The sequence below is a fragment of the Miniopterus schreibersii genome, assembly GCF_964146895.1.
Source record: "Miniopterus schreibersii genome assembly, chromosome: 13".
In the NCBI taxonomy this organism is placed as follows: domain Eukaryota; kingdom Metazoa; phylum Chordata; class Mammalia; order Chiroptera; family Miniopteridae; genus Miniopterus; species Miniopterus schreibersii.
This window is the reverse complement of record NC_138113.1, coordinates 26044160-26070767: the sequence shown is the minus strand read 5'-3', so window position 1 is coordinate 26070767 and position 26608 is coordinate 26044160. Positions and strand designations below refer to the sequence as shown.

At 37.9% G+C, this 26608-nt stretch overlaps 1 protein-coding gene across 21 annotated transcripts in view; it reads left to right on the top strand.

Annotated features, from left to right (window-relative positions):
* NRXN1 (neurexin 1) overlaps positions 1-12117 on the top strand; it is a 916928-nt gene extending 904811 nt beyond the window's left edge. For all 21 annotated transcript variants that reach the window (XM_081155805.1, XM_081155804.1, XM_081155817.1 and 18 more), the window contains one exon: positions 11510-12117. In XM_081155805.1, the coding sequence (XP_081011931.1) occupies positions 11510-11814 (305 nt within the window). In that variant the 3' untranslated portion in view covers positions 11815-12117. The remainder of the gene's footprint in view (positions 1-11509) is intronic.
* The last annotated feature ends 14491 nt before the right edge of the window (positions 12118-26608 follow it).

The following is a 26608-nucleotide window of genomic DNA, read 5'->3' as shown; positions in this document are numbered from 1 at the left end:
CAGAGAAACAGAAACAAGCTCCACATGTAGCATGACAATGAATGGCCTGAAACATGTCCTACAATGTAAATGGCCATTTGCCACCTGAATTCACAGGGCCTCCATCCATGAAAGTAAAGCCCCTGAATGCAGTGATCCCCGTGGGGATAATGTCCTTCATGGTCACAGTCACAACAGACTGAGCCCTCGAGTGCAGTACATATTGCAGAATTGTCAGCTTGCTGGGATAGCTGCTGATTCAATACCTTTTGTGTGGAAGACACAGGGCAAATAATCAGACCATCACTGTTCTTCCATAGCACTTTCACATTGATTGTCCTACCTGATCTGATACTCACACAGACCCTGGGAGGTAAATGATGTATCACCCTTATGTTTCTGATGAAAACATGTTAGCAGAGGATAGTGAGTTGCTGTGGCTCACTCAGCAAGTTAGGTTCAGTGCCTAGAATATAACCTATTGTCTGATATGCTCCTGACCGCTGGCTTTCCTAAGATTCTGCAGGAATGCAAACTTCTTTTACCAGACAGGGCAGGTGGATGGCAGGAGGTGCAGTGGAATGTGGCTGGAAAGGTACAACTGGACAGCTGCTTAGAAAAGAGGCCTAAAGGGCTCAGTTCTACAGGAAAGGATAACATTGGGAATATTAACAATGGTTCTACACTCATCAATGCAGACACGGTGGATGTATAAAACTGGAACAGACATACCTGAATTCAAACTTTGGCTGTGCCACTTGTAAAGCCTAAATAACATAACCTCTCTGTGACTCATTTCCTTTCCTGTAAAGGAGTGATAACTCCTGCATGGCAGAGTTGTTATGAGGAATAAATTAGATGATTTGTGTAAAGTGCACAGCACAGAACCTGCCATATAGTTCAATAAAGGTATTAGCTGTTAATTAAATGAGGAAATGAATTTAAGCCTTGCATTGAGTCAGAAATCATAATAGCCATGTTGAGCATCAGTTGACAATCAAGTTATGTGAAAATATATCTACTAAGGGTAAATCCATGCAATATTTGGGAGGAAGTTAAGAAAGAGGGTTTTGACAGTTCAACATATTTAAGTTAACCTCAAGGTGCTATGAAATCTTTCCTGGAGCTCTTCAAAAGCCTGACTTTACCTATAAATTATGAGGGGGAGAGGGGAAGGTGACTGGCTACTTCTGTGAGAGAACTGGAAGGAATGCTGCATTCATGTGCAAGTGCGCACACACTCACAGACACACACACACACTCCCATTACTCTAGTTATAATTATGGTGCCACTATTGTCTTCCTATAAATCAAGTTCCCCCCAAATTCCCTTTCAGATTTGAGGATTCCTTAGAATTAGTCCCCTGGATTTGTGTAAAGATTGATTGTTAAGCTTTCTATATGTTAAAATGTGAAATGCATCTTAAGACAAGTGATTTCTGGGTGTATGTATTTCTGGGTATTTTAGTCAGTGAGTTTCCAGGAAAAGAAGCTATTTTGCTATGGAAGAGTTTAGTGGAGTAGAAATGAGTAATGGAGAGTGTCATCTACATTTCAAAATATAGCTCTTCTCGCATTTTCTGAAATGTAATACATTTTGATGAAAAACACAGAGACTCTCCAGGCTCTCTAACTTTGAAATGGGTTTTCTCAATTATTGCCTGTATGGTTTTTCTCCTGCTTGACAATTATGGAAAGTTTGACCTAACTGATGAGGACCTTTTCAACTTTATCACTCAGATCTCAGCAGGAATAAAAAATACCCTAGAAACTTCTACAACTACTCTGCTGAATTTGAGAAAAGAGTCCCAAGTTAGTTCTCAACTGTTTGCGGTGCTGAGTGTCAGATGATGTTGATGTAAATAAGGCACCTAAATGTCTCAAACTGGAGACCTGGAGACGGCTAACATGCCTGACTTTACATATAAAAAATGATGAAGTATTTCCATTTGCAACAACATGGATGGATCTTGAGAGTATCATGCTAAGCGATGTAAGTCAGACAAAGGACAAGAACCGTATGATTTCACTCATATGTGGGATACGAAACAGAAAGCAACAACCAAACCAAACAAACAAACTCACAGACACCGGCAACAGTGTGTGGTTACCAGGGGAAGGGAGGCTGGGGGGATGAAGTGCGTGAAGGGGGTCAAAGATTCGGTGACAAAAGGAGACGAGGCTTTCGGTAGTGAGTGCACAATGCAAGATAGAGAAGACGTATTATAGAATTTTACCCGAAACTTGTACAATATTATGAACCAGTGTTACCCCAATAAATTTAATTAAAAAGTGACTTAGTCACTGCCGTTAAGTACATATTACTTGGAGACAGAGGGAAATAAATGCAGATAGGATATTTGCATGGATGCACAGTCATTCCAACTCACTTAAGCAGAGGAAAAGTGATTTCTCGTTTAATTAAATCAATATCATATTTACTTTCTTTTACTGAAGATACTATAGGAGCTGGAAGTTAGGAAAGTATTGAGGTAAAAATATTTTATAAAAAGATATGCACTGTTACTGCCAGCACCTTGCCCAGTTGCTTATTACCATTACTAAGACTTTGAAATCAAAGGTCTTTCACACTTTTTTAAAAAAATTATCTTTATTATTGAATGTATTACAGATGTCCTCTCCCCCCTTGATCCCCTGCACCCTGCATTTCTCACCCCCAGGCCTTCCCCATGCTATTGTCTGTGTCCATGGGTTACACATTTATTCATATAAGTTCTTTTGCACTTTTTAAATGGTTACATTCACCCCAGTCTATGCCCAAAATTTATAAACTTACAAAAATCTCTTCCTCTAATCAGTCAAAACGCACACATTTTTCAGTGAGTGTGTTCTATCTTCATTGGATGCAGGAAGGCGAGGGAAATGGTAGGAAGAGAAATAGAGTCACCAGAAACTATCAAAGACTAGCAATCTTTTCTGGAAGAGAAGAAACCGACAGAAACGAACCATAAGTCTTCTTGACTCTGTTTTTCCCCCCTCATGTCTTCCTTTTTCAGAAATCCTTAGTGGCTTTTCAGGGGTCAGTGCAGGCCTTGATCGGTGTCCTAGAAGTGTCATCCCAAATCCTTCAACTCAGAGAGCTCTTTATTGCTAAAGCCTGCCCCTCATTATTATCTCTCTTAGTACCCAATGTTTAAGCCTTCTTGTGCTATCGAATTTTTTAAATTTAAAATTGTTTTCTTAGATATTGTTTTATTTCCAAAATACTGTAAGTTTTTTATTTTTATTTTTAAATGTATTGAAGAGTTATATAGAAACTCTAATTTTTAAAATCCCTTTTGGATCAGTAACTATAATCTCTTAATAATTTTTTTAATTAAATTTATTGAGGTGATAATGGTTGATAAAATCATATAGGTTTCAAGTGTACATTTCTATGATACATGAACTCTATATTGTATCATGTGCCCACCACCCAAAGTCAAATCTTCTTTTGTGACTATATATTTGACCCTCTTTACCTTTTACTACCCCCTTACCACCCTTTCTTCTGGTAACCATCATCTATGAGTTTTTGTTTGTTTTTCTTGTTTGTTCATTTGTTGCTTTTGGTTTTATATCCAACATATGAGTGAAACCATATGGTGTAAGTTTAAGACGATAGAAGCCATGGCTGTCTTGGGTACCATGGTATCCTCTATGTCTTATATGGCCCCTGGTAAATTGTTAGCTCAATATAATATTTGTTGGAAATTTTTAATTAATTTTTTCTACTTAATTTTATTTTCTTTCCTTTTCCCCCCACCTCCATACATTAACCAATGGTAACAACTTGGCACGACTCTCACACAACTTTCACCATGTTTCTATAAACATATAAATACAGGGTTGTTTTTCTCTCTCGCCTTATAAAATGGAAGCATGCTATACGAATTGAACTCACTTTTCTCTTTTCCTAATATATTACGGACATCCTTCAGGTCAACTATTTTAAACTATAACTCAACTATTTTTAACTCTATTAAAATTCTAAACTATGGGTGTGCCATCATTTATTCAACAAAACATCGCTGCCGAATGTTCCTTAACCTTTTTCTTTACTCCTCACAAACAACATTATAACAAACACCCTGTAGCATTTGCAATATCACCACTATACCATACCTCTATTTCTTTCTTCTCTATTCCTTTAAGTTTCTTGGTTGAAAAAAATCTTATTTTATTTTGACTTCTATTCTAGTGAAACTGAGCATCTGGTCCTACATTTAAGCACCTATTTGGGTTTTCTGTTCTCCAATTGACTGTGTGTATTTTTGTCCATTCTTCTATTGGGTTGTCTTTTTTTTTTTTTAATCAACTGATATGTGCTCTTTGTATGTTAGAGATATGAACTCTTTATCTTTCATATGGACTGCAAATATTTCTCCACCCCTTTCCCATTTGCATTTTTACTCTGTTAGTGACACCTTTGTTTCACACAAAATTATTACTTATGGAGTCAAATGCGCTGATCTCAGCATGTATGATTTCATTGCATGGCCCATGATCTCTGTGTTAAGTTTCAAGTCTACCTTCAAATTTATTTCTCATTGTCCCAGAAAACTCACAGTGCTGTACCCAATTCTGGCTTTTGTTTAGTTTCTGAAAAGCAAACCCTTTCCTTCCTTGAGGTCATTCCACATGTTACTTCTCATTAGAACACTGTTCTGCCCACTTTTCACCTGATTATTCTCCACTCTTCTTTCATGTCTTTGGCAGAAAGAGAGTGATTGACAGCATTCATCACCATAGCGTGTCAATATTAGTGTATGCTGTATAAATCATGCCTACCTGTTTTCTTGCAACTGTGGTATTTAAACATGTATTCTTGTGAATGGTTGCATTAGAGTTTCTTCTGACCCACACTGTACTGAAGCACTAAAATAGAAAAAGAAAATAATAAACTCTATTTTTTGGAGATGGGGGGGGAGGGAAACTGTGCTAATCTCAATTCACAAACACCCCAGGAGCTTACAATTCCAATTTTCTTTTCACAGTATTAATAAAATTGAATACTGAAAAAGTAAAACCTTTCCCCATAAACCTGAAACCATTTTCAAGGCTATCTTAGAATTATAATAACTTGCACATCTATTAAAACACAATACAGAACTCTGGTCGAATGAGATCATTTTAGGCAGCTCCTTTTCCTACATGGGGTGGAGACAGAAATTTAAAATTGATTACTTTTAATTTAATCTATGATAAAATCAGAAAGACCTCTTAAAGACTCTTAGAAAAAGATTTCAATAAATGCATCTTGATGATAGTTTTTAAAAAGGATTATTGTAAGACAGGATATCTAACAATTCCTGGTAGCAGAATGGCATATATATATATGGAGAGAGAGAGAGCCTTATGGAGTTTTATGATCTTTTATATAAACCCCCTGATCTGAAATATATAGCTCATGTTCCATTTTTTATCATTGGTATGTTTTCTTCTTTATTATTTCTTAAGATTGGAAGTCTCTTACATTTTTTTTCTTGAAGCTCAAAGGCTGGATTTTCATTGTCATCAGTATATAGTGAAACTCTTGCTTCATTCTTGATGTGACAAGGTCATGGTTGACGACGTACCTATACACTAACAGTCTATATTGAAGAAATAAAACCAGCAATAAAAATTGCCTGGAAACTACAGTCTCGGCCTACAAAGCTAACTTTGGAAACAACATAAATATAATAAGATTACAGTGAAAGAACAGCTCATCCAAGTATACAAAATAGTTTCATAAAAATGACAATTTGAGTGATAAAAAGAGCATCTCATGGCATGGTTATTGCCTTGGTGAACTCATCAATGGAAATACAAGGTCCCACAATCATCCACCAAACCCTCATTATATGTGACAGGAATTAGGACTTTAAGCATCATTTCTCATGCAGTGATATAAAAACATAAACCAAGAGCTATTATATTTTTAACAGCAATATTTGATTGCTATGTTTCCAGTCTGGGAAAGAGCCACCAAAGGATGCCAAATGCTTTCCATTGCAAAGTGAAACCTTTTTGGAGAAATACATTAATGTTTAAAAATTTACCTTTCATAATGCATAGTCATTTTAGAACTTAAGTTGTGAGTCATCTTGCTAAGTAAATGTGGGCTTTATACTCCGGGTTTGCATTGACTAAGGTTATGACTAGATACAAACAAACAGTGACAAGTCAATAAATATAGGCTCTAGGACAAAGCCTGTATTTACGGCTTAATGTGCTCCTCAGATCCCCATCTGCATAAAAGAGTTTTCCTTTTTGCTTGATGATATTATTTGATAAAGCTTCTAATTTTATTATCTAAATATATTTAGGAAGTTAAATTGTAAAGTCAAACATGCCAATATAAAGCACAAAGACCACGTTCTGGTAAACAACCAGTGACATTTAGATATTTTTGCCAGTAAGGACTATATTATATTATGCTTTGAAATTAGGAACTTGGCAGTAAGTTTTCTCACTCATTGAGCACCTTGATGAATAGTGCATTTACCCCAGAGGCAAAGAGTGCTGACCCCGACTGGCCAGACCTTCATTTACCTGAGTGTGGGCAAGGACACACCCACTGAGCTCTCTGAAAGCCACCTTCAAGGATAAGTTGAGCTGGGAGAGAGTTGCACAGAACAGGTACAGAGGGGGATGAAGGAGGAGGAATAGAGAGGGGCCTAGGGTTGATGACAGAGGGCCGAGGAGCTGGGAAGAAATGAGACCTGCCACAAACCGTTCTCTGTACTACAGCGTAATGTGTCTCTTAAACAGGTTTGTCTCGCGGTGTTATTAACTGGGCCTAAATTAGTTCCTATTTGGGGATATGACGTTCTTTCACAGGTACAGTGCCAGGGACTGTCAAAAAGAAAGAATATTCATCAGGACAACTTCTTGTTGTAGTAGTTTAAAATAACTATCTCAGCAAATTTAAGGATAAGTTAAAATTTTAAATATTTCACCTTTAATTCTTTTATGCAAAGCAACATATACATTTATTATGATTTTTATATGCTAAGGCACTGGGATATGTCTTGCACTTACTGTGCATTTTCCACCGTGAATTATTATCCGATGTGAATAAACTGTGTTAGGGCATAACATGGAGATATGTCAATGACTATCCTAACACTGGAAAGGCTATGTCTGCCTAAGTAATCACAATATTAATTAGACAATGGAAAACAACCAAATTCATAGAGCTAGCATAGAGCCTTCTCAATAAATCTGGGCCAAAGCAGACCAAGTGAAAAACTTCTAGAAACCATTAGATCTTGCCAAATATTTGAGAGAGAGACAGAGACAGAGCAATAGAATTAAAAATCATTCTCCTCTGTTCTTTAAGAGAACACTGTCTGTCCAAGGGTCCCAGGAATATTTCCATAACCATCTGGCTGAAAAAGTGGCTTATGTGAAAAAGGTTAAGTCCCTGTGACAGTTCTTTGTCCTTGCCAGTACAGTGAACAGCTTCTGACTCATTCAGGCAATAATGCTGGCAAAATACCAGCAACAATGGAGTCTTCATATGGCCAGTAAGGTGTTCATACGTGCTTTCCCCACAAGTAATAGACAGAGCAGTAACACACCCTTCCAGGGGACTTTTAGGGGTACGTGATGTTGGGCATCCTTCCGTAAAACAGAGATAGGCAGAATTAGGAGGGAAACCTCTAATAAGTAAAATAATCTATAGTTACAGTGTTCACATAAATTGTGTGTAATTCATGACCTCACTATGTGAATAGAATTATTGAAATAGAAGACATAAATGGAACTAAATGCTTAGAATATTTCATCTACTTTTTTTTTTTTTTGCTAGTGCCCTAGCCTCTAATCAAAATATATGTGCCACCACTGCGAATACTTGCCTATTCCTAGTCACACTGAGTAGTAGTTATCTGCCTGCCCATCATCAATCCTGCTGAAGTTTTCCATTGTCCTGGGCTCTTTTTGCTTCTGGGCCTGATATAATGAATTGGACTACATTTGCTTAGTTTTACCTACAAATCAGTCAACTTTGACCATTCAAGGACTTATTGCTAATTTGTATGAATGCCATTCTTTTAGCTCCCCTCCTTTATTATTTTTTTAAAAAATATATTTATATCTTTATTGATTTCAGAGAGAGGAAAGGAGAGGGAGAAAGAGATAGAAACATCAATGATGAGAGTCATTGATCGAGCCCACAACCCGGGCATGTGCCCTGACCGGGAATCGAACCCCGATCTCCTGGATCCTAGGTCGAAGCTCAACCGCTGAGCCACGCCGGGCAGGGCCCTCCTTTATCTTTTACCTGTTTTTTAAATGTTCTCATCACGTGTTGGGTCAAAGAAAGGGTAATGGGGTGAAAGTAAATTGTAGTTCCTTTGTTTTTTAGCACTGCTAGGGGAAAAAAATGTAGATTGCTTTAATTATCTAAAATGTATTGATTTAGTTTATTATGGAGTTTAAAGGGAATGCAAAATTCACAAGTCCATGACATATAAAAATTATTTATGGATTTCCCTGTTTAAATTCATTTTTTTCACATTGTCATATATGGTTAAAAGATGACTATGTTTCTTTGTTATGTAACATTTTTAGCCAAATTATGTGAGAAGGCATAATTTTTTTAGCCATTTATACTAATCTCTACATTTAAATTACTATAAAATTTCCTCATACATTTTTCAGTGATCATCAAAATAAACCATTAATGACAATCAATAAGTGAAGCTGCATTTATAATTCATGAATATATGTAAATTTCTCTAGCTTTTTATTGCACATCTAGGAGAGATGTCTCATTAACACTTTAGTGGGCTAGCCAATCCTTTATTATTATTAACACTTCTGATCTTAGCACAAAAGTTAAGAAAAATATCACTTAGCTTTCAGATTTGAAGCATAAACAGAAAAAAAGTTATTAAATAATCAACTAGACATAAAAACAACTGCATATTCCAAATAGGTCTATAATCATAGATGTGGTGAGTATTAATTTCTTAATGTTAATTAGGGGGAGAAAAGAATACAAATCTTTCTTCCTTGAGTTTTGGGTGTTTTTTTTAATAGGTTATTCAAAAAACATGATATTTAGCATCTTTATGTACATATGGCTTACAGAGCTGTTTTTAGGCCTGCATGTGACTTAATCAACATTTTGTCTGGAGTTGCAAAAAATACAAGTATTTTCCTTAAATAGGAGGTGTTTATCAAACTGCTATATGGCAAAATTGAAGCATTTGAGCCTTTTCTTTGGTCTTTACAATCTTACTTTAGTTTTAACCTCAAATGGTTGACATGCTACTTATACCATTGCTGTGAAAACATATCAGAAATATTTAAGCAAATAAAATAAGATGAAAATTCTTGAATAAGATAGTCCACTTATGATAATAACTCCTAACTGGAGAACATGTACATATATATTCTTAGTATAAACTATTTAAACCCAGCATTCCATTAAAACTCTCGAGACTTACTGCCATGAGCTATATGAACAGGACTTTACCTCCATTCTCCCCATTCTTTTCTGACAGGTAGACAAAGTGAGATAATTATGAACATGTGTTTAAAATGAAAGCATCCCGCCTGGTGGGGAGAAGAGATTTAGGTACCATTTAAGTTAAAATCTCCTTTTCAGCTCTTGGGACACGGTGGTGAAAGAATACCCCTCCAAACGAGCAGGTAGAAAGTTGTCATTTAGTGAAAGTTAGCAGCTGAGCTAATTGGCAGACTTTGGCAAAGACGGCTGTATTTGCAAGAGAAAATGCCGCCCCTGGTTTGTCAGGTGGTGACAGGGTTCCTGCCATCGGTTCTGTTTTTCTTCGGAGGAAATTAATTTCCTGTAATCAAGTGCTGTGGATTACAGTCTTTGTCTCCTCTACCTTGGTCACAGAAGCAATGCCAAGGCTTTTTATTCAGCAATGTTACCTGCTCTTTTGTAAAACAAGCGGTGACATACACAACCTAGAAAGGTTTCGCCTGCTACATTTTGTAGCTCAGAACACAGCCTCCTGCTGCTTTGAGACTGAACGCTATTACCGTGTGTGACTATATTTGCAAGGCTTTGTTTGGAGAAGGAAAGGAAAATGACAGCAAGAAACTCACATGTGGACAGAAATCTTGGTTTGAAAATGAAATTATAAAGCAGCATAGAGTTACGGTTAGTAAATGGATCCCAGTAATAGGAGCTTTTGTAGAAATATTTAAAAAAATAATTGCTAAATGATGTTGAATGACAGTGAAGTAAAAGCACAATCTTAGCCTTGAATTGCTCAGTTTCTGGTGTGTGCATACATTCACACCCCCCCCCCCATACATACACATGCCCATGTGTCTCATAAGTGTGCGATCTGGCGATTATTTGAATTCATTCTGCATAATTTACAAGGAATAACGTTTTGAAAAATTTATTACCTATGAAAAGTTTTTTTGTTTGTTTGTTTTTTGTTTGTTTTTTTTGGTAAGAAAAGGGAAAAGATGGAGATTCAGAGAAAGAAAACACAATTCATATAGAAAAATGACCCAGGGTCAGGCAGAAATGGGATAGAATCTTATATTTCTACAGTTGCTACTCTTTTAAATTCCTTCGAAAAAAAATTAAGTGTATTATGTAGAAGAAAAGAGTCACCCTTCGCCTCCCTTGATCTATAAGCTAAATCCCAGGACATTCTCTCCCCATATGTAATCAATTCCAGCGCCTGGGGAAGCCTTGGGAAGACATTAAAATGCCCTATAATCCATTTTTTGTACCAAAGGAAGCGCTTTTCTGCTCTTTATACTTTGAAAAGGGTTTTGCCAGTTGAATAAAAGTGGGCTTAACCAGTCTACTTTATTTATCATCATCTATTAGGCACTGAATTTTGACTCAAAACTAATCTCGATGGTCTATAAAACCGAGAAAAAGCAGTTTCTGATGTTAACCTTCCCAGTGGAGTTTCGGTTGTCACCTGCTACCACGGGATGGGTCACCTCCGACATACCCTTAGTGTACACACAAAGCTCCAGCCGAACAGCGGTCCGCCTCCTTTCAGTCTGTAAAGATGTAACTGAAATTACGACTTCATCAATTGTTCGAGACGCCCCGAGCCGCCCCACGTTTCAGTGCTCGCGCGGCGCTGCGACGAAGCGCCCCCAGGCCGGCCTCCCGGGTCGGGGTCCCGCGTGAGCGCCAGGCCCTCCGTGTGAGCGGGAGCCCGGGTCTGGGGTCCCCCCCCCCGCGGGTTGTCAGGGGGCCCTCGGGATCTTACTTCCCAGGTGGGCTCACGGCTCTCCGACCCACGTGGACGCGCCCTGAGGGCGCGCGGAGCTGCGCGGGGGCCTCGTGAGCCGTGGGTTGGGGAGGAAGGAAAGGCGGCCACAAGCCTCGGGCCAGGGGCCTTCCCGCTGTCCCAGCTTTTAGGGCCCCGGGGGGGGGGGCGCGGGGATGCCGCCCTTCCGCGCGCTCGGGCAGCGCCCTTTCCGGGAGCCGCGGGCGCCGTCGGGGCGGCGGGGCGGGGCCGGGCTGGGGGGGCGGCGTGCGCCCCGCGAGCCGCACTCACTGCGCTTTCTCTCGCCCGCCCCGCAGCCAACCCCACGCGCGCCGGCGGGCGGGAGCCGTACCCCGGCTCGGCGGAGGTGATCCGGGAGTCGAGCAGCACCACGGGCATGGTGGTGGGCATCGTGGCGGCCGCGGCGCTCTGCATCCTCATCCTGCTCTACGCCATGTACAAGTACCGCAACCGCGACGAGGGCTCGTACCACGTGGACGAGAGCCGGAACTACATCAGCAACTCGGCGCAGCCCAACGGCGCCGTGGTCAAGGAGAAGGCGCCGGGCGCCAAGGGCGCGGCCAAGGGCAAGAAGAACAAGGACAAGGAGTACTACGTGTAGGGCCCGCCGCGCCCCGCGCGCCTTGACGAAGCACACCGGGCGGGATGCGGGCGGAACCGAGGCCGTTTTTAACAAATCCAACCCAGTATCCCATGCTCTTGTTTCTCCAAAAAAGAAAAAAAAAGAAAAGGGAAAAAAACGCAGACACAACAGAAACACAGGGGCCAATAAATTCCCTCACCTCCACAGTGTTTCATTCACGCTGCCTGTCTTTATGTTGCTGGAACATTCCTAAAAGACACAGATGACCGCACGCATTCATAAAGCGAGGGAGGATTGCGGCGTCGAGGCACCACGCAGAAACGACACAGAACGCAGCGGGGGGAAGCCGCCCGCCCGTGACCCGGGGAGCCCGAGCCCAGCGCCCCCGGAGGCGGGGCGGGGCGCCCCCAGCGCTGTGGGCGGCTCCGGGCCGGCGGCCGGCGCCGTCGGCGGAACCCGCGCTGGGAACGGAGCGCTGGCTTTTTGGGAGACTTGCGCAGGAACACGTTCAAAAAGCCCCTTTAGGATTGTGAGGGGGGGGAGAAAAAAGAATGGAGGCCTTAATTTCAACAATGTGGAATATAAGGCAGATTTTCACACTAAAATTTCAAAACAAAAACAGGAGGGCATAGATGCAATCATTGGGAAATTTTCATGCACGCTTAATATGTTACTACATATGTTTATATAAAACCCATCTCTGTGTGCTTTCTGGACTGTGGTAAGTGACGTTTTATAGCCTGTTGTATAGAAAATGCAAAATATATCTCTGCTCTTCAGCCATTTTTGGTAAATTCAATGTTATAAGTGTTGCTAAGTAGAGGGAGTTTTATGACATCGGAGCAACAATTATTTCAGGGTTTGGGTTTTGTTTCATTTTTATTTTATTTTTATTTTTATTTTTTGCCATCATTATAAATTGCCACAATTACTTACTTTTTTAAATAAAGTTACAATGTAGTGTTTATTCTAAGAAAGATATGTATGAATGTATATAAAAAGATTCAGCTACATTTTTTTTCTTACATGTACAGCCTTCATTCTGTTGCAATTAAGTTTTAGTATTTGTATGAAAGGTTTGAATTAGAAGGTAAAATATATACATATGTATCTTATAATCTTTTTTCTCCCCAAAATACTCACAGTTCCCACATGCATTCGCTATTCACAATCAACAATACACACACGCGTGCGCACACACACACACACACAAATCCAGAGTAATCCATCAGATATAATGAAATACCCAAACATACATATACTAACAAATAATTACTGACAAATTGAAAAGGAGGAAGGAAGATAGTTGTGCCAAGGTATCGATGACAGATGGGGTGATTTGCTTCATTGAGATCATAATCCCAAGAAACCCCAAGAAGATATTTTCCTAATGAAATGGAACCTTTTCTAATCAAATAGAATATCAGTGGTATCTTACTGCATGGATATGAACCATTATATGGGAGGTTACAGAAGCAAAATTGGTTGATATATACCTTAACCCTGGTTGCTGCAATTGAAAACTTTGTTTCCAATAAAATTATTTTTTTTCTCTGAACCTAATGTGCATGATAAACATTTTGGAAAGTAAACAGTTTCTCAACTAAGAAAGTATTTTCAGTAATTTTTGATTCTGTATTATTATTCATTTAAAAAAACACCATTCTCTATTTGTTGATAATTGACTACATTTTAACTTTTGTGGTTTTACACATATATCATTAAATATAGTTTTAGTTTAACATATTAAATAGTAGGAAAGTATAGATTATACACTTGTTTTTGCATATGGTTTCAATGATGTTCATAGCAATAAATTATCGGTATGAGAAGGTAATGCAAAAAAAAATGCATTATTATTGGAAGGTGATGCCTCAGTATAAATTGATTGCATTACTTTAACATCTCCTAAAATAATATTAGATTTCATAGACGAGAAGAACACCTTTACAATTAGCTTTAATCAGCAAAGGCAAAAAAATGCAAAACATCTTTTGTAATACTTTAGTTGATGAAAAAAAAAAAAAAAAGCCAAGAAGTGGCCTGGATTTCAGACATACACCTTAGAAACATAGCAAATCACCACTATCTATGGTTGCCAAGTAATTGTTGTAAATGAAAAGTTTTAAAGGCTTTTCATGACCCAGAAAGTAGAGGTATAAAACTAAAATGTAATCCATTACTTGTGTTTCAGAAATTTTTTTAAAAGATTTGTTAGGTTAAAAAAATTCATGTCTTTTTTTTACCCCCTCTCATTCAGCCTTACTCAGGGAAAGCCAGTGAGATAGAAGGTAAATATAAAACCACTAATTTACATTTGAGGTTGTAAAAAACGATGGTTGCTCCATTGGATCTACAGAACTTGACCTAGGTTCCATCTGGAAAGATTCTAAACTATGGTAGAAAATAAAAAATGGTATTTTTAAGCAGTATATCTATGGAGTGGTGTTGTTTGGGATTGATTTCAATGTTTCTTTCCAGCATAAATCTAAAAATTTCATGCAATGATGTAATCTAATACTGTCAGTAAAAATATTACTAATGCTATTGGCCTACACAAAAGCTAGCAATTTTTTTCTTCTTTCTTTTAAATGGAGAAAGAGAGGAACATGAGCTAGGGAGAGAAAAAGACACGAATAAAATCTCAAGTATCTTCATACCAAAAGTATCAGGGTTCCATGCATAGTTTGCAGTTAATAGAGGATTTCACACTACCTGGCATAAATTTGATTTCATCTCTAGACTGTAACTTTTCTGATTGAGTCTGCTTCTTTTTTATCCATGTAATGTGTTGCCTTTTTTAAAAAGAAACAAACACACAAATACTACAATAATGTGTGATGTGGTCAATCCCTAAGACATCAAAGAAAGGCCACATGACCCTCCCCTTCTAGTGCTCTGTGTGACTGGGTATCTAAGGGTTTGGTTTTGTTTCGTTTTTCTGTTGCAAGGCCAATTTATCCATTATTGGAAATGCTAAGCAAGTGGAATTTACTGTTTTGTTAATAAAATATTTCTTAATACAACTGTGGATTTATTGATTTTTAAAAAGTGTATGCAACATCATTTTGGGACAAAATGAAGGGCGGGGCGGATGCTGGGTGGAGGGGATCAGTGAGGGGAGAAAAGGGGACGTCTGTAATACTTTCAACAATAAATATAAATTAAAGAAAGAAAATCAATCCTAAGACAAGCAGGGAAAGAGTACTGACCCTGTTTTTGCTGGATTGTAATATTCAGTAAGGGCCTCTACAATCATCAGCTTAAAGATACAGCCACTTAAAATGTACCTTTGCTTACATCTGTTAATCTCGCTGTACACGAAACCACAGACTCATAGGACTAGTTAAAAACAACAAAAATGCTGATTTCATAAATATGGTTTTCTCTATAACAATGTAATTCAAGTTAAGTAAGTCTCTAATTAAATTCCAACACTCTCACGTACTAGCTACAAGTTACCTGATTTCTCGGTCTCCCTTTTCTCATTAGTAAAGTAAAGGTAACAATACCAACCTCTTAGAGCAGCAAGGGTAATAAAAACTACCCCTGTGCCTAGCACAACTAACTGCAAAGAAAAGGTGGTTACTTGCATACTGTTATTTTCCATAATAATAATAAATTTGAGAAAACAATTCAAAAGGTAAAAATAAAAAACACAAGTGTCTAAGGAAATACAGTTGTCCATTTTTCATATAACTTTTTTCTTCTTCACAAAAGCAAAGTGACTTTTTAGAAATCAGATGACCCATCAGTTACTTTCTGTATGTTTTAGTCCGTTAGTTGGCAACTGTATTGAAATTCTGGCCTTTGAGAATCATCTGACAGGACAGCATGAGTGGGCTTTTTCTCTTCTTCCATAGAGAAAGGTTTGACCATGAGCATTGAATCCATTTGGTACCTCATTATAGATATTCTTTCTTTCTTAATATTAACTCATGACTTGGAAATATAATGGGGAAATAATCCACATTCTCTTTAATGTCTAAATTAAAGTCTACATAATTTAGCTTACCTTAAAAATGTACAAAATTTCAAAGATGGCAACTTTATAAGATTTCCTAGTAAACAGACCAGGATTCTTGAACTGTGGAGCATAGATCCCGAAAGCCCCATGATTACACATCAGGGGTTACTAACCTCTAACAATAGTTATAACATTTGGCAGATATATGTGGAGGAGTATTTTCTTGGAAAGAGTGAACACTTCACTTCTGTAAATCATTCAAGTCTATAATAATCTTTACAGAAATCAAGCAAAAAATACTTGACCCAAAGTTTTCAGTGATTTTTGCTAGGTCATCTGTGTAAAAATAAATCCAACAATTGTAAGCACAGGTGCAAAGAATGTCATGGGAGAAAAAGTTAAACTTTGCTTTTCTCATGTGATTTATATATTAAAACTGTAAAAAAATATAAGTTTTTCTACAATTAAATTTTTCATAAAGAATAAAATATAGAAGAGAAAAATACCTAGGGGTGGACTGAACTACTTAGAGGAATGAAATGGGTTGTCGTGGGATTATACAATTTTACATTAACAATTTAACCACTGAAGACACTCAAAGTAAAATTTATTAAATACATACCTCTGAACCTAATGCACATATGAGAAACATGAGGTACACACTCTATAAGTTTCCCAAAGTAAGTATCAGCAAATAAAACAAATGAAATAATTGGAGGCTAAAGGGCTCTGTTAGGTTGGCATGCCTCACTACCTTCCACCTGTTCCTGTGGAATACCTAAAAAGCTTATCAGCTTATTATGCACAAAAATGATAAAATCTAAATCAAATGAATAAATTTGACTTCAACAAAGTGTGAGCAGTGAAAAAACCAAAGTAGAAAAGGCTCTCATTTTTTAAGGCAACATTCTTAAAACTATTATTTTTTTCTTACTATTATAGTGTAAAATGTTCCATATTTTGGCCCTTTCCATATATCTGACTTTAAAAGAATCTAGTATATAAAAATCTAGATAATTATGAGTTTAACAAAGTGATTTCCCATAAGATGCCTTTAAATAGCATATCCTTTTAATACATTTAAAATTGTATTATCTCTGCAAAACTCAATTCATAAAAAGATTAAATATATGGCCTTCTAAAAAGAAGTACAGCTATTTTCTCAATGATACTTTACATTTTTAGAACTCATTACAGCCCTAATGAATTTGAAACCAATTATTAGGTTTTGATATATTTGATGCTTATAAAAAAACACACAAACCCTTAAAGTTGTCAGGGAAATTATTCTCAACCATTTTATAGTAATGGAATTGGGCCTTGAAGAGGTTGATTTGCCCAAAGTCAGTTAGCTATTAAAAGGCAGAGCCAATCCTATAGCCCAAGGCTTCTATGTGTAGATTTATACATCTTTTCATTCTGTCACAATAATTCAAAACATTTCAGGAGTCTTTCTATTTAGTAATAACACTTTTTTGTGAATTAATACACAATAGTTCCAAATCCTTTGTAAATTTTTCTTCTCATCTTGGGATTTTGCTTGATTCTATGAGGCCTACTATGAAATATTTGATTCAATCCCTTAATTGGATTAGAACTACGTGTGCTAGATCAGATAAACAACTCTCTTCTCATTTTTAATAATATACTGTTTATTATATTTTATTTCTAAATCCCCCATGTATTTCTTTTCAGCAATCTTCATTTATCTCAAAATGTTACTTAGTTCAAAATTGCCAGTACCTAAAATGCCACGCAGTCTAGTAAAATATCCAAGATTTTTTTTAAGTGAAAAGAATTCATGAAACTAATCTTTAATGAAATCCTATTGTATTTTTATATATTTGTCTTTTTAGTTATATTGTTGCAACTTACCTTTTTTATATTGTTTTCAGGTGTTTGTTTTCCTTGGTACCTTCTACCTATGCATTTTGAGATACATATGTGGTCTATAGTCCGTGAACACTCTGCAGTATGTTTATCATAGTTAAAATCCTTCTCAGGAATTATAAGATTCTAGAAATAGTCTCTCAGTCTCCCTGCTTTTATTCAAAATGGCTCCAGTGTTTCTACATATGATATCAGTTGCTCTCCCAATTTTGCTGTGTAATGACTGCAATGGAGATGAAGATCTTAAGCCCTTTTACTGTAGGGAAAAGATGACAAGATTTTGAGCAGTTAAAGCATGTTTGGGAATCTTATTAATTTTGCTCACCTTCTCTTGACTCAGTATAAATGTTTAACTTTGACTACTCTTTTATAATCAAAAATAAAAATATTTTTCCATGATGTCTGTCACAAAATCTAATGGAATGAACATGTGCCTAATTACAGGAACCACCAATTTGAAACCATGACATTATTGGGCAGTTATGGTGATTCTGGCTTATGATTTTAGTGCTTTCCGTCTTTGGGAATCAGCATTTCCAGGATATCAGAGAATTGGAGTTTCTGTCTTCTGCATGATAATTACCACGCCCAATTCTTATATTAATCACTTGGCTTTCAGTTGCGACAGGACTGACAGAATGAAGAACCTGGAGCTATAAGCCAGTAGATTTCAGATTAAAGCTTACCTGCATCACACATAGTGGAAGCCAAATTTATGTGTGTTCATATTCAATGCATCCTTAATTTTCCCAGGCTCTTGACCTTCACCAGAACCATCTCCTTTTTACTACTCTGCCCATATTATTCCAACCAAGCCATTATGGTAAGGTGCCTATAAAAAAGTTACAGCTAGGTCAGGAATGTGAGGTGCTGTTGAAGTGTTTATTTCATAAAATTGGTATGGCCAGGAGTTGGGTCCAAGATAGCAGTGTAGGTGAGCACTGAGGTCCCTCCACCCCAAAACACGTCAAATGCATACCTATATTTAGAGAAATTCCTGCCTGAGAGACAACTGTGAACGAACTGAACAGCTTCTGCACAACAAGAAAGAGATGCTGCATAGAGAAGATTGGGGAACTGCAAAAACTCCCCAGGAACTGAGGAGACAACTCGAGTGGAGAAACTAATGAGCACCATTGTTTCCATTTCCCGTGCACACGGACAGTGGGCAGCAGCTCCATCTCGTTTCTCTGGCTGACCTGCAGGTATGTAATGCACCCCCGGTCACACCTCCCAGAGCTACACCCAAAATAAAGAGGAGGGCCCCACTGTATGCATACAAGGGGTGCCTCCACCTGGAGATTGATACAGCAGAGTGCTGCTTCAGGCACCCAAGCAGCCAGCTGGGCTGTGCAAGTATGTGGGGCTCCCCCACCTGAAGAAAGTGTGGAGCTTGCAAAATTTGTGGCATCTGCCTATATAGGGTTACCCTTTCCAGATAAAATGCAGAGATAGTGGGGCACTACCGAGTGTTCGCATGAGGCTGAGCCTCCCGGGAAGAGTGTGGAGCTAGTGAAACACTGTGGTCCACAGGCAGAACTGCTCAATACAGAGAAAGTGTGGAGATACGGAGGCACTGCTGCATGCACATGTGAGACTGCCTGCCTGAAGAAAGCACAGAGTTACCAAAACTTGGTGGTATCCACACACAGGGCTGTCCCATGTAGAGTGAGTCCGGTGCTGCTGTGCTTGTGCACAGGCCTGCCCCACCTGGAAAAAGTGCAGAAATGGCGAAGTATGGCTGTGCATGCATGCAGTGCTTCCCCATGAGAAGAAAAGTTGGAGTTAGCAGGGCATTGAGATGCAGGCACACAGAGAGGCCTGGCGCAGACGCTGCTGTGATGATGAACAATTAAAACAACAAGACACGCACACAGGAGTGCAAAGCATGGAGTGATGGGGTGCAGCTGAGCCCCACCGGGAGAAAGGGCAGAGCTGGAGGGCCACTGAAATGCAAGCAGGCCCAGCAGCCCCACCCAGGCCCTGCTCTGCTAACACAACAGTTAAAGCAACAAGGCATGCCAAGAAAACACAGAGAACCCCCTTCTACACCAGGCAGCCCCACCCAGCTTAGAAAACCAAAAAAGCAAGCACACGCCAGGCTGCTCCACCCAGGACGCACTCTTTAGGCCAAGCAACACACCAGGCCCTGCAGGGGCCTGCCCTGACGACAACAGGCCTGACAACACTACCTGACACACAGTCTAAACAGAGACCACTTGTTCAAGACAGAGAGAGAGCTATTTCACCCAACTCATAGGATCAAACACAGAAAGTGAAACAAAATAGAGAGACAGAAGAACATGCCCTAAATTAAGGAACAAGAAAAATATTTGGAGAAAAACCCTAATAAAATGGAGATAGTAATTTTCCTGATTAAAAAAAAATTTTTTAAGTTATAAAGATGCTCAACAAAACATGTGAAAAGAATAGAGGAACTCAGAGAGCAGTTCAACAACAACAACAAAAAGAAAATGTAATAAAGAACCATTCACACATGAAGAATACAATAACTCAAAGAAAGAATACCTTAAAAGGAATTGACAGTAGATTAGTTTATTAGTTAAGAACACATTAGAGGCCTGGAAGACAAAATAGTGGAAATCACCCAATCATAACAGCAAAACAAAAATAAATAAGTAAATAAATAAGGAGAGTATAAGATATCTCTAGTATAATATTAAGAAACCTAAAATCTCATGATAGTGATTACAAAAAGAGAAGAGACAAAACAGTGGAGGAAAGACTATTTGAAGAAATAAGGGCTGAAAACTCCCCCAATCAGGGGACGGAAACAGACATCCAGAGCTAGGAAGCACAGATTGTTCCAAACAAGGTGAACTCAAAGAGACTTGCACTAAGGCATACTGTGTTTAAAATGACAAAAGTTAAGGATAAAGAGACAATCTTAAATGCACCAAGAATAAAACAAGTCACATACAAGGGAAACACCATAAGGCTATCAAGTTATTTCTCAGAAGCGACTTTACATGCCAGAAGGATGTGGGAGAAAATAGTTAAATGCTGAAAGAGAGCAATCTACAACCTAGAATATCATATTCAACAAAGTAATCATTCAGAATTGAATGGGACATAAATAATTTCCCAGATAAGCAAAAATTACAGTTCACAATTTCTAAACTGACCTTACAAAAAAATTTTATAGGGCCATCTTTATGCAAAAAAGGACATAACCAAAAATAAGAAAATACAAGGGGGGGAAACTATATAAAAAAATAACAGTGAATCAGTAACTTAAACTAATATGAAGGTTAAACTGCAATAGTAGTAGAAAAATTAACTAAAACTGCAGCAAATAATCATAGGACACATAAAGCAAAAAGATATAAAACGTGTCATCAAAAAAATAAAAAGTAGCCCTGGATGGCGTCATTCAGTGGTTAGAGTGCCAGCCACACACCAAAGCCTTGCAGGTTTCATTCCTGGGCAAGGGCACATGCACTTGGGCTGCAGGTTCAATCCCCGGCCCCAGGTCGGGGAGCATGAGGGAGGCAACTGATCTATGTGTCTCTCTCACATCATTGTCTCTCTCTCTTCTTCTCTCTCTTTCTCTCTCTCTCTCTCCAAATTGGAAAGAAGTAAAACTGTCATTATTCACAGATGACTTGAAACCATATATAGAGAATTCTAAAGATTCCAACAATAAACTATAAGAACTAAAAACATGAATCAAGAATATAGCAAGATACAAAATTAGTATTAAAAGATCAGTTGTGCCAAGCCAGTGTAGGGCTCAATCCCCAGTAGGGGGCATGCAGAAGGCAGCCACTCAATGATTCTTTCTCATCATTGATGTTTCTAGCTCCCTCTCCCTTCCTCTCTCTAAAATCAATAAAAACATGTTTTTATAAAATAACTTGCATTTTTATATACCAATAATAAACTCTGAGAAAGAGAAATTAAGAAAACAATTGTATTTACAATTGCATCAAAATAAATAAAATACCTAAGAATAAATTTAACCAAGGAGGTGAAAGACTTGTACTCGAAAACCTATAAGACATTGAAGATACAAATAAATGAAAGGTTATACTATGTTCATGCATAGGAAGAATTAATGCTAAAATGTCCATAGTACTCAAAGCAATCTATAGATTCAATACAATCCCTGTCAAAAGACCAAAAACATGTTTTATACAACTAAAACCAATAATTTTAAAATGTATATGGAACCACGAAAGACCTTGAGTAGCAAAAGCAATCTTGAGAAAGAAGAACAAAGTTGGAAATATCGTGCAACCTGATAAAAAGCTATACTGCAAGGCTATAGTGATTAAAATAGCATAATACGGGCTTAAAAACAGGCACATAGATCAATGGGACAGAATAGAAAGCATGAATACAAACTCACACTTATATAGTCAATTAATATATGACAAAGGAGGCAAGACAATGCAATGAGTTTAAGACAGTCCCTTTACTAAATTGTGTTGGGAATACTGGACAGATATATGAAAGGAAAAAAAAAGTAAAACTGGATAACTTTCATATACCAAATACAAGAAGCTCAAAGTGGTTTAAAGACTTAAATGTAAGACCTAGAAAAAACATAGGCCGCAAACTCTGAAATCACTCTTAGCAATATTTTTTTGGATATCTCTCCTGAAGCCAGTGAAACAAAGTAAAATATAAACAAATGGGACTTCTCAAACTAAAAGCATTTTCATAACACAGCAAAACATCAACAAAACTTATAGACAACCTACTAAATGGGAGAAGATATTTACCAATGATAAGGAGTTAATATCCAAAAATATATTAGGAACTCATAAAAGTTCACCCTAATCAAAAAAATAATCTGATTAAAAAATGGGCAATTGACCTGAATAGACATTTCTTTAAAAAGGACATACAGATACCCAAACATTATTTCCAATAGCCAAGATATGGAAACAACCTAAGTGTATATCAATGAATACACTAAGTGTAGATGAATGAATACAGAAGAAGTGGTACATATATACAATGGAATATTACTCAGCCATAAGAAAGAATGAAAACTTGCCATTTTTGACAACATGGATGGACCTAGTAGGTATTATGCTAAGTGACATGTCAGAGAAAGAAAAGTACTATATAATTTCACTTATATGTTGAATTAAAAAAACAAACAAATAAAACAGAAACAAGTTCATAGATACAGAAAACAAATTGATGGTCGCCAGTTGGGTGAGATGCAGTAAGAATTACAAATTGATAGTAGTCACTGGTATGTAAAGTACAGCACAGGAATATAGTCAAGAATACTGTAATAACCACGTATGGTGTCAGATGGGTACCAGATGTACCCACCACGTTGTAAATGTCTAATCACTATGTTTTATACCTTAAGTGAAAATTGTATGTCAACCGTAAAAAATAAAATTAAAATTAAAATTTTAAAAATTAAACATACTCCAGGATGCCATCTTAGCATAGCACAGTAAACAGTGTAGGAGAAACACACTGCAGTAGCCAATCCATTGGCTTCTGAAGCAGGAAAAGCAGTGCATTCATCACTGTTTATAAATATTTAACGAACATTCCCAGGGTACTAGAACTTGGACTCAGGAAGCACTAAGATAAATGAAACTGGGAAAGGTGAAATCTGGAAATCCCAGCAGATCCATAAGCTGAGGCAAATTTCAGGTGTCAGGACATGGACTGGAGACCAGGAGTGAACTATTTCAGTGTGTGTTGCTCAGGGATAAGAGACCACATGAGGGTCTGGGGAAGGATGAGTTCCTGAATAGCACAAGCAGGATGGTTATACCATAAGTCAACAGACTAAACTGGCAAAGGTCTACAGCAACGTGCTGCTAGGCAAGGCAAACAAATCCAAGGGAATCTATTTGGAAGGCAACTTATAGACACCAGAGGGTCGTGCTGTGTGTGTTAGAAGAGCCCAGAAACACGTTCACAAGTGTGATGAAATGGAGAACATTTTATTCATAAAAGTCTCTCTTAGGGAGAACGCTGCAGTTGCTTGAAAGGCCAGCAGCAACAGGTATTCCTAGGCAAAAGCTCAGAAACTAAAGGGATCAGTGATGGCCAAGATTTTAGAGAAAGAAGTGGATCCAAAAGAAAAAAAAGTGGAGGCAAAAGAAAAAAAAAAGAGAGAAGAGAAAAATAAGTTGAAAGGAAGAGGTAAGTAAGAAAGAAGGGAAACAAAACACAAGACTCAGTTAAAAATCCCTTCCACACCTTGAACCTCATCAATCTTCAGAAAAATCATTATTCTCTCACACTGCAGGTGTGAGTAGATTTTTTAATCAAATTCAGTAAAGGGCTGAATGGATCAAAGCTAATAAAAGGCTGATTGTCAAATATAGGTGGAGGCAGGTGGAACCAAGACAGGATGCAAAGGTGTGGAAGGCGGAAATGGACGTCAAGGGAAAATAAGGACCAGGGGTCTTCAGGCTACCATGGGAAGAATTGGGGTCTATTGTCCACTGTGGAGCTGGTATGTAAATTAGTTCTTTCGTCTACAAGGATATAGAAGCCCTTAGCCAACACCTGACTTACACTGGGAACGTGGGAAGAAAACACCCAATACTACCTGGAAAACTGAAGTGCCAAGATTAATACGGGACCTTTAAGGTCTAAATCTAAAGTTTCTCGTGTATTCTGTGCTTGCACACAAACTTGGCTCCAAGGCCAGGAGTTGGATTAAGCTCGTAAGTGCAGAGTAAAGGGGTTGGATATGTTAAGATGAAAATACTTCCGGTAAGGAGTCAAGTTTATGATACACATGAGTCACAATGGACATGAAGAATCAGTTGAAATGTCAGATATTGCCTAAAAAGACATTAAAGAGAGGCTAATGATGATAATGTCTACATAGATAGAAGATGAATTATTTTGAAGGTTAGCCTCATGAGGTTTCGCAATATTTTTTTTTGGTTAACTTTGTGTTATGATAAAGACTTTGCATGCAAACCAAGATGAAGGCATTAAAGAGAAACTGTGGAGAAGGGCACAATTAAAAAAATTATTAACGAGCAACACAAAACAAATTCTGAAAAGACAGAGATATAGAGAATGATGGGAGGTGACTGGGAGAGATCAGGTGGGAAGAAAAGAGCCAAGTAGATGGACACATCCAGCAACCCAGCCAGAGGATTTGTTTTCTCACCACTTAGTTTTGCCCCCTTTCCATATCCTACTGTGCTTTTCCTTAAGTGTTACAAATGACCTTTCTGGCTAGGCTGAAAAGCAGGGGCAGAATAGAAGTTAGGACCTAACTTAAAATCACATCCGATTTGATCCAAAGATTTCCTTTCTTGTTCTTTGCTTTTTCACCCTTCTTTTGTAACTTGAGCACCTGTTTGTCCTGATTTTTTCTTCCAGCCTAATGTTAGGGTATGTGTTCTCCACTTCAGGATTAACATGGATGTTCCTGAAGGTTCTAGCCTTGGACTTACCTCTTCTCACACTATACTTTCTCCTGAGAACAGCAGAGTGTCAAGGTGAAGAACACATTTTAGAGCCTGTATGCCTGGGTTCATATCCCAACTACCACGTACCGAGATTTATGACCTCCAGCAAGTACTCACTCTGTCTGAGCCACACTTTATAAAATGGTGACAGTAATAGTCCTTCCTCTCAAGGCTTTGTAAATATATACATGATTTAAAGTGTGACATGTGCATAGAACAACGTCTGGCACACAGCACTATTAACTCTTTGGCGTTAGTATGATGATGCCTAGAAAAAAATTATATCCATTCCTGTATTTTCAAATTCTTGCCATCATGAGAGTACCCTTTGACTTTTTTTTCTCTTTTCCATTCATCAGTTGTAACCTTACCCCTGCATTGCTAAATTCCTGTTGTATATTGCCATCTGATTATTCTGTGAGCACCTCCACATAGCATACCTCAAACTGAAGTCTTCATATTTTTTCTTAGATTATTTCTTTTATTCTGTTCTGGGTTTTTAGAACAGTATCACAATCTTTCCTTTCATTCAACCTCAAAACCTCTTGGCCAAGTTATATTGCTTATTCTTCAACTTCCACATCTTATCTGTGCCTAAGTTCTATTGTTTTCAGATATGCCCCTCATAGGTTTCTAATTTTTTCCATTTGTTTTTCACTGTCTGAGTTCAGACACTCACAACTGCTTATTTGAATCCCTGCCATAGCCTGTGCACTGGCCTCCCTGCCTTGATCCTCTTGTCTCTTCAAGGTATCATCTACGTGAGCAGCAAATTATCATGTTGAAACTCTAGCTGCCCTAATTACGCCCTTGCTCAAATTATGTTCAACTTATCACTCTTTAAGGGTGCTTTAAAGCTCATTAGGTAGATTTTCAAGATGCTTTATAATAATCCCACAAGGCCAGCCTCCACATTTGTCTTTTATCAATCAAAGCTTTCTTTGCTCCAGTCATGTCTTCAGCTCAGAGCACCCCAAACAGGCCCAGTTTCTTACCCCCATGTTTTGCTTACCAGAATATATTTCTCCCTAATCTCAGTTTATCAAAATTTTGCTTAACATTCAAGAGTCAATCCAAATTCCTTTTCTGCATGAAGCTTTCCTGATTGCCTCCCCAGCTTCACTAGATTTAGCATTTATTTTCTCTCTCCAACACTAGCATTTGTTTAGAGTTAATGAAAACTGCCATACTGTATACCCAAGAGCACCAGCTATATATTTTAGGCTTGGCTGGATAAGTTAGGGACAGTATTTACATTACTCAATATAGCCCTATAATGTAAGTAATTATGATCACTTCAATTTACATATAAGGAATTTGAAGATGAAAGATTAAACAAGCTGACCAAATACATTCCTAGTAATAGCCAGAAAAAAAGAGACGTATAAATGTGGGAGTATCTCTTAAAATCAGTGTTCATCTCAATATAACCTATTTCAGTGTTCTTTGAAAGATCACATATCAGAACCACCTTGAGGTACTTACTGAAATGTAAATTTATCATCACAGGACTACT